Source organism: Formica exsecta, unplaced genomic scaffold (assembly GCF_003651465.1).
Source record: "Formica exsecta isolate Colony F162 unplaced genomic scaffold, ASM365146v1 scaffold1159, whole genome shotgun sequence".
Classification (NCBI taxonomy): domain Eukaryota; kingdom Metazoa; phylum Arthropoda; class Insecta; order Hymenoptera; family Formicidae; genus Formica; species Formica exsecta.
In genome coordinates, this window is record NW_021848498.1 from 53,776 (window position 1) to 63,113 (window position 9,338).

At 37.2% G+C, this 9,338-nt stretch overlaps 1 protein-coding gene across 1 annotated transcript in view; it reads right to left on the reverse strand.

Moving 5' to 3' along the window:
* Positions 1–516: 516 nt before the first annotated feature.
* LOC115238719 (tyrosine-protein phosphatase 69D) overlaps positions 517–9,338 on the reverse strand; it is an 11,828-nt gene continuing 3,006 nt past the window's right edge. The window contains exons 2-11 of the mRNA XM_029812769.1: positions 8,074–8,385; positions 7,339–7,926; positions 6,859–7,152; positions 6,521–6,780; positions 5,636–6,437; positions 5,303–5,549; positions 3,965–4,976; positions 3,346–3,633; positions 2,386–2,814; positions 517–2,221 (exon numbers count right to left, since the gene is read on the reverse strand). Coding sequence (XP_029668629.1) covers positions 2,141–2,221; positions 2,386–2,814; positions 3,346–3,633; positions 3,965–4,976; positions 5,303–5,549; positions 5,636–6,437; positions 6,521–6,780; positions 6,859–7,152; positions 7,339–7,926; positions 8,074–8,385 — 4,313 coding nt within the window. The 3' untranslated portion in view covers positions 517–2,140. The remainder of the gene's footprint in view (positions 2,222–2,385; positions 2,815–3,345; positions 3,634–3,964; positions 4,977–5,302; positions 5,550–5,635; positions 6,438–6,520; positions 6,781–6,858; positions 7,153–7,338; positions 7,927–8,073; positions 8,386–9,338) is intronic.

Below are 9,338 nucleotides of genomic sequence, written 5' to 3' on the forward strand. Positions count from 1 at the left end.
ATATACGTATATAAAACTTGTTTGCACTTTAATTTTAGTTGATTGCCAATTTCGTTTTTCCTTCCTTGTAAGATTTTGGGAGAAAATATTATAATTCATAATTGTTTAATTTAATTATTTTAATATTTTTTTATTTTTAACTCTCTCTTGTTTAAAAAAAGAATAACTTTTTAAATTATTACTTAACTATTTTACATAATTATTTTACTTCTCGTACAATCGAAATGTGATTTCAATTTCGAGACGAAATTATAGACTTATAACATTTCGTGTCTCTTATCGGAGAGCGTCCGATTAAAATGGAATGAGAATAATACCTGTGAAGAAGGAAAGAAAAAGGAAATAATCGGACGACGCGATGCGAATCGTAATTAACATGATTGTCTTCTGCTTCTTGCAAAAGGTTATGGCTTAGCAACGCACGTGCTGGAGTTTAAACTTGACTAGAACTGAACGAACGTGCGAAGGAATTAAACGCATAATTCTATCCTTCTCTGCTTTTAATCTGAAATTTAATTTTTTTTTTTCATAAAAATATCGACATCGCCAATTTTTTTCCGCCGTCGTCTCTTCTCGCAGGGCCGGGCGATTCGCGAATATTGCGCTAATTATTGAATATATATAAAATATCGTTTTTCTTATTCTAAATCAAATTTTCAAATATCATGTATGTTGAATCACTTTTGTATCTCGTTTTCGAAATATATCTTATAAAATATTTTACAATTTGTATTTTGCATTTAGGATAAAACTACGATATATTTTGCCCAGCCCGTTTAGCTTTCAACTTGTGTCACGAACATAGCCCTTTCTGAGAAAAAATAGACTTATGTAATTATATGAGATCATAATGGCAATATATATGATCTTATATCCATTTTTTCTCGGATTGTGTCTCGTCACACGCAAAAAAAGCATATCACATACATGTATATATGTAATAAACTTTTCCCCAAGAAATAAAAAGTAAAAAGAAAAAAAAGAACATTTTTTGTCATTCACTCTCGCCCCTTTATAGTCACAATATTACGATTCACAGCGAAATCTCAATGTTGTGCAAACGAGATACGTGCCTTAAAGGTGTCGTATTTCAAACTGAATAAGACTATCAGTCTTTCCTTTTAGAAGATAAATCAGCATACGCCTGATATGCGTAATACATCGTAATAATAATAACGCATATATCGTTGAAGAACATATAAATCTACGCAACACGCGCGTAATTTCATTAATATTACTCATTATGACAGGAAACATTTCTTCTCGAAGTTTTTGCGGTAAACGAAGGTAATTGTATTTTACTTAGCTTCGTTTCGCTTACTTTGAAGGAAAATGTTCTGTAGCAGACGCTAAGATAACATTTCGCGTTAATGGAAATCTCGGAGAAATTTTAGCCGGTTCTCGAATTGCGCGATTAATCGCGACATCGAGGTGTATCGTCGTTTTATTTTAGTTGTGATTCGCGAGAGTAAAACGGTTCAGAGCTCTAGCTGCGTCATATATCTATCAAAAGAATGTATATGCGTAGACATACCTATATTCGTCCATTTTTGTGTCAATCCCTCGCTGTACAATCATCATGACAATTCCGATGAGAATGTCGGGTCACGATTTTAAAACTTTGACGCACTGTAGATACATTACGCTCTGATTGAATTATTAAACTATTGATAAAAATAAGCTTCTATAACGGTTTCATGATGTTGTCACGCACTGCACTTTGCGATTTTCACCAACGTCATCGAAAATCCACGTACGATAAGACGGACGATAAAACGATTTCCAGTTAATCTCCGATTAATGCTCTTCCAATTTCTCTCTTCTGAAGTTAACTTATGATCAGCATATGTAAAGTCTGCTGATGCATTATGTACAAGTAGTCTTTAGATTCGCATGTGAATCTGTGTTGTGCGTCGCAATTAGCCTGATTTAATGGCGATGATGATGACGAGGATAATGATGATAATAATGTCAATGATTCTTCATCGAGTACTTGTTCATCTTTGGTTAGGGCAGTACGTTTGTTCGAACGTTCGTGGATTCTCGGACACTCGTCACAAAACTCGTCCTCACGCACATGTCCGCCCAAAACAGAGTATTTAGAATAATCTAATCTTGCTTATGCTTATGTATCCAAATATTATGACACAGATTCGTCGTCAGCCAAATTGTGAAGATCCGAATAATTCACGATGGCGCGATGAAGAAACTCGTATTGTGCCTGTAACATGTGCAATAATAAACGTTATGAAAAACAGAATTATAATATGTGATATTTAATTACAATCATTCTCAAATCTGTAACCTGTAATTCTTTACTGGTTCTTCTATAGATAAATTTCTTAATTATGAAAGAGAAAGAAAAATCATTATCGAGTTACTTACGAAGGTGCTGATCATGCCGTGTCGCTGAGAGCGCAATTTCTTTGTCGTCGTGAAGATATCCACGCGCTTCTCGGTGCGCAACTGCTGGACTAATATACTGAGCGCAACGAACATGGAACTCCGATCTGATCCGTAGCTGCAGTGCACTACCAATGAACCGTTTGTCTCGGTGTCACTCGTTAACGTCTGATCCACCAACTCGATAAGACCGCGCGTTACTTCAGGTACTTCGCCCTCCACCGTCGGCCAGCCGTGGTACTGATACTGCTTCACGACTCCGTTTTCGTCAGTCTTAGTATTCACAATGTTAAATTCGCGACGCGTGTAGTACGGACAACTTTCGCTGTGTATGTAACGGACTTTTATGTGATCGTAATTAGTCTCATCGTCTGGCCAGTAGCGTGGACATTTTCGTGGGCCTTCATTTAACTGAAAAAGATATTAGTCCTCTTACATATATTTTATATTCACTTGGATGATATGATCTTACAATCTTTAATTTCAAATTTAATTCTTTTTCTAGGAAAATATATATTTATGGCTAGATTCTATATTATATATTAGATCGGGGACTCTGATGCCTTTCTCACCCGATTATGTAAAATTTTATATCTTTTATATCATTATAGTAATAATATTTCAGAAATCTTAATTTTAACAAGAAATTAATCGCTTACTGAAGAATTGTACTGCATCAATTATTTAGATATTCTATTCAGAGCAACACATGACAAAATATTTTATTACAAACAAAAATTTTATAGAGAAAAGTATATCGTGCATTAATTTCTTAAAAACTTTTTCTATATATGAAACTGCGTACCAAATATATTATATTAACGCAATATTCATATATTTATATAACTTTTTGCAAAGACTAGGTGAATCTAAGAATGCAACTTTTTGTTAAATACAACCAAAAAAATAAAGACAAAAATAAAGCATATAATATAAACTTACATCAGATAACATGACTATCGTAGAAATGCATTGTTCCGAGATCATTCGCCAAAAATCTGTTATAGTGGTTTCTAGTGGATCCTGTGTAATGACAAACGACTCGGAATTATCGTAACCTTCGATGAATGATGCGTTAATGTACGTCGAATGTTCCCTGCCTGGGACTGGGGTGAGAATCACGCGATTTCTATCATATGGTATCACCAATTCGCTTCTGTTCTTCGATCTATTCTCCTCTCCGCCGCCAACGGAGAAAGACTTACGATCTTCCAATACGGAACTGATTTTCTGCAAACAATAATTGTATATATTATGTAATGCGAGAAAAACTTTTTTTTCGATGAAATTGTATTAAGAGAATTCAAAACTAAAGCGGCACACATTGAGTTATCCTATATGTCGGTTTCTATATTTTATATGTATAGAATGTCAAAAAGATTGTTAACAACTGCAAAATATCTCAAATAAAATTTCAAGTAATATAACCATAACATATATAATATCCAAATAAATATTATATAAATTGTTAAAATTGTATATTTTATAATTTTTTAATATATTTAATCGTGCGTTTTTATTTAAAGCCTTCAAATTTCGTGTGACTTGTATAGTAACTTACATCGTATTCCTCTTCCATTCTACATTTCTCCTTGCCATTATCTCGTTGCCTAAGTTTAGCGACTGTAGCCTTAAGCTGCGATGCCGGGATTTCCGTATCACCGTACTGCGCCATTTCCATAAGCGCACGATAGATAAAAATGTACTGCTTAAGGGATTGCACGAGAAAGTTACGCTGGTGCCGCAGATCGCACACAGTGTTGAAAATGGACACTTGGCTTTCCTCAGCCAGCTGTTGCAACAGAGAATCCAATGCCACGAGTGTGCCGGTCCGGCCCACACCGGCACTGCAATGTACCAATATCGGTCCTTTCTCGAGCGAATATGCTTCGTTGACGCGTTTGATGAAACGAAGAATCGCGTGCGGATGCTCGGGCGCAACAAAGTCCTTCCACACGAGGAAATGATACTGCACGATCGCGCGGGCATCGCGCTCGCCTAGTCGTGTCATCTTTAGCTCGCGCACCACATAGTCTGAGTAGGCACGCTCTTTGACATGCTCTACCGTGATGTCGCCAAAGTTCTTAGTCTCACGCTTGTCTGGCCAATACTTGGCGCATTTTGTCTTCGAGTACTCCTCAAGATTTGTTAGCATGAGTATCAGCTCGAGATGCTGTTCCCAGATCATGCGCCAGTAATCGCATACGGTGTTCTCCATCGGGCCTTGGGCGCAGATAAATTTCTTCCGCTCTTTATAACCCAGCACAAAGTTGGCGTTGATATAATCAGAGCCGCAGATACCGTCCATCTGCGCCAGACGCACCCTCGTTTGATCGTAACACTTGATGTCTGGATAACGATTCTTGTAGAGATTCTCCTGTGCCTCGGATGCGCGCGTCGTCCTATCCGTAAATCGGTCTGGTAATAGTTCGAATTCGTGTTGGAAACCGTAATCTGAGTCTCGATGGCGTTCCAAATATGCCTGCAACAACTCACTCTTGGGTATTGGCGGCATGTCCGGCGGACTCGCTGCCACAAGCTGATGTCTGCTTCTCAGGCTTCTACAGAGATGTCTATAGGAAAAAGGCATTCATTAAATGAATATTGCTATATTTTCTTGGAAAGCATTTGACAATATTAATAATTGTTAAGAGATGTGTATAACTTTATAATAACTTTTATTGTTATATATAGTATTATATATCTTTCTATATTTTATTTATGTAATTTTATTTCAACAAGAAACATCTACTATAAAAGTACAATCTATTATATTATTAAAATCTATGTAATATAAAATATTTCATCAAAATTTACAGGATGCATTGCACAATTTTTGTTTATTAAGAGGTAAAAACTTCTAATTGAAAAAATATTTTGCTTTTTTATTAGCACTCACCTAAAACTATTGCGCAGCGTTATAACCTCCTCCCTTTCTTGCGAACGTTTTGTAAATCTATATAGTATGCAAAGTGCGATAAATAGAATCATAAGGGTCAAGATGAGAGCAATGAAGAGTTGTATTATCATTTCTCTGATAGTAGTCGCCTCCGCGGCTGTTACGCTGAGAGGATCCACTCCACCGTAGAGAGGATTGAAATAGCTGCTGTAAGCCGATAGAAATTGATCCCTCTGATTATCGTACACTGTAAAAATATCATCAAATGTATTATTAAACTAGTAACTTTATTTTATGATATGTATTCTGCGCGAATCTATCGACGATACGCACCGATAACTTCGATAAAACCGGTATAATTCGACGTTTCGTCAAGAAAGCCATCGAAAGGCAATAACATGTTGGATTCCCCGCTGGATCCGTCCACAGACGCCTTTTGAACGGGCAAGTCCTCTCTTTTCCGTCTCTCCGCTTTTTCGGTTGCATTAATAACCACCGGAATTGCCGTAGTTACGTTTATTTTTGCAGTGCTGATAGTAGTCGTCGCCGACATGGTAGATGAGCTGTCAATCATGCTGCCGCTACTGCTACTGCTCGCAGTTGTCGTTGGTGACAACGTAGTTGTTGTAGTGATGGTGGTAGTGCTGTTCACGTTGGTCGAGGCGGTAGTCGACGGAATCTCCGGGACAAAGTGTAACAACGGTGGCGCCGGTTTGGGTCGCAAACCAACGCACTTGTCGCACATCGTGCCGCCGATGGATGATTCACCGTCGCCAAGGAAAATTTCACTCAACAACTGATCGCTTTCGAATGTCTCGACGATATAAGCACCGCCGGTCGGCGAACTGTGCACATACTGATAAGAATACACCTGGGTCTCTTCGGGTGACGGCAGATCACGGACCGTTTTCTGCGGCGGCAGTTTCACCATGTAGATGCGATAGCAACAGATAGGGCCATTCCGCTCAGAAATGCGCGGTAGATAGAGTTTGAACAACTGTCGAGTCTGACTTTCGATTTTCCGCCAGCTGCGCAAGTTCATGCTGTCGCGATCTGGAACTGTGACCGGCGTCGTGCAATTTCCTACAGCGTCCTTGCCAGGAGTGCGAGACCTAGTCACTCCGTGTACCCGAACCTTCAATCGTTTATTATAAAAAAAACTTGTATAATATTTTATTTTAAAATTTCAAGTTAAAATCAGATAATTAGACTATATACCGTATAATTTGTATTGGGAGGTATTTGATTGTATCGTGTGCTGTTCCTCTTGTAGACGCTCCAACTGGGTGGTTCAAAACTATCAATGTCCAGACGTCCTATATCATTTTTGAATTTCGCCACGCCGTTCAATTGTATGTTGTAACGCTGTATAATGCCGTTCGGCTTCTCCGGAGGTTTCCACGTAATGGACATAAAACTGGAGCTGCTTATATTGTCATAGCGGCAAACAACGACGAGGTTTTTCGGAGGACTGGCCACTAAAGAAGAGCAAAGAACGCATTTAAACGATTTTGCAGCGCTTAGCTTAAAATATATTTTTCTTTAAAAAATAATACCTCCATCCAGTGTAGTGCCATTTACTTCAATACTCCAATTGCCGCATTGCTTCGTGTACTCGCTGCAGGCGGCTATCTTGAATTTATACGTGGTCGCCGGATCGAGATTCACGAAAGCGTACACGGTGAACGGTTGAGCAGGATACACCGCTTCTCTTTTCTGCTCGGCGTGAGTAGCCATCAAATTATAATAATGCACGTGTTCCTTTAAATCTGACGGCGGTAAAGTCCAGCCTATCGTGATCGAATTTTCTGTCACGCCGTTCACGGACACTTTTGGCACAAACACTGGGTCTGTAATATATTTTTGATGCCATATTAGATAAAATATTATCAAATTATATTTTAAATGTATATGTTCGAAAGAGAGCTATCAAATTAAATTTATAAATTCATTAAATTAGCTAAATTAAGCTTCAATATAAATACTGAATAATAGACTGAGAGAAAAGGGATTCGCGTTGTTCTTTATTAAAGTACCTTTCTCAAGCGTAGTAATCCATCGCGGATCCAATTGCATATACGATGTGCCCACTGCATTCATAGCACTGATACCGAATTGGTACGCTGTGCCGTTCTCGAATCCCTTGAGAACATAACTTGAATTACCGCCGCCGATCTGCTCAGCGTAGTACTGCCGTTGATCTGTACCGTTCTTCATATGCTGAATAAAGTATTTGTTGATCGGCTCGTTACCGTCATTGACGGTCCAATTTAAAAATATATTTCCGGCGCCGACCGCTTTCATGAAATCTATGCTGACCTTAGGCACATCGATGACGAACAAATGTGCCATGGCACTCACTATTCCATTGTAGTCGTTCGCCTGACATACGTACGTGCCATTATCTTTACGCGCCAGACTCTTGAACTCCAGGATTAAGATGGCATAAGTCTCATTTATCCACGTGACGGCAGTGATATTCTTCAAGTGCTCGCTGCTCTCTGAATCATTCCCTTTTAACCAAGTAAATTGAGATAATGGATAACCATGTATATGACATGTCAAGTTGGCTGTTTCCATCACTTTCGCTCTCACGTCCCCGCCGGATGTTATTTTGCCGGGTTCTAAAAGAAACAATATATTTTAACGGAGACCGTAACGACGATTGTTTTATTGCGTAACAATAAGAGTACACGCCCAAATCCGAAAAAATACATGTATCTTAAACAAGAAAAAGATAAGATATTTAAATTAACAGATTCATTATATACCTATCACTCTGATATGAATGTTTTTCTCGAGCGAATCGCCGTCGGCGGTCTGCGCGGAACATTTATAGTCGCCCGTGTCGTTTCTGCTGGCCTTCTTTATATCGAATCGTCCAGAGTACTCGAGATCCTTGATGGTGGTGAGATTCCTGCCGCCAGTGCTCCACCAGACTTGACCAGGCACGTTGAGCTTGCATATTAGCGACGGTGTGCTACCTGCTTCTATGCCCTCGATATCCTGCGATGATTGGATATCTAGCGACGCTAACCGCTTTTCGATTTTCGATTCTGCCGCTGTTTCTAGTTTATTTATATCTGGTAGGAAAATACATCGTTTCTCATCAATATAAAATCAATAGATTTATAATAAAATACATAATAAAATCTCTATCGATTTTTCAATTTGTGCGATATAAAAATTTTCGGGAATTTTTATTTTTTTATAGAATAATTTTACTAGAAACGACGCGGAAAACATGCACATAATTGAGTAAATCAATTATAATTTCAGCTTAATTATTGTAAAATGAACACGATCGTCTCTTGTGTCGGATAGTGTTAACTGGAATTAATAAACCGGAATTAGGTTCTTCGCCGAAGCGTGAGGCGAGTTCTCTGTCTGTTTATGAGTTATTTGACTCATTGAACGGAACAATGATATAGTCATACTTTCCTCGTTTCAAAAACGAGATATTAATAATGAAATAGAAGATTCACTACTTATAGAGCTTTCTAATAATTACAGAAGATTTCTAAAACTGTACATCTAAATATTCAACAATTTAATCTTTTATTCAACATTTCTTTTCATCTTGCTTTAAAGATATCTTTTCTTTTTGAAATATTTTGTATTCTACGAATTTTTTATATAGTTTTTCTAATATAAAGACTATAATTCGGATTTGTAACAATTTACGATAAATTTTTTATTTGGCTTCACAATCAGTTTTATTTATTCTCATGTTAAACTTCTAATTATTTTTATCTTTTAAGATGCAATTGATAAAATTAAATTTTTTGATCATTTTGCATAACGCAAAATCTAATAAAATTATTATATCTATTATACTACTATATGTAAAACTATTTTTTTCTAAAATCTTATACATAATAATAATTAATAAAAATATGAGGTAAACATTAAGTATGCCACAAATTATTATTGATCGTTGGATTGTATCAACAACCACACTGCTCCAATCAAAAACTAATTTATTCTATTTACAGCTATCTCACATCCATTTGTAACTTAATTATCTTCCTTAATT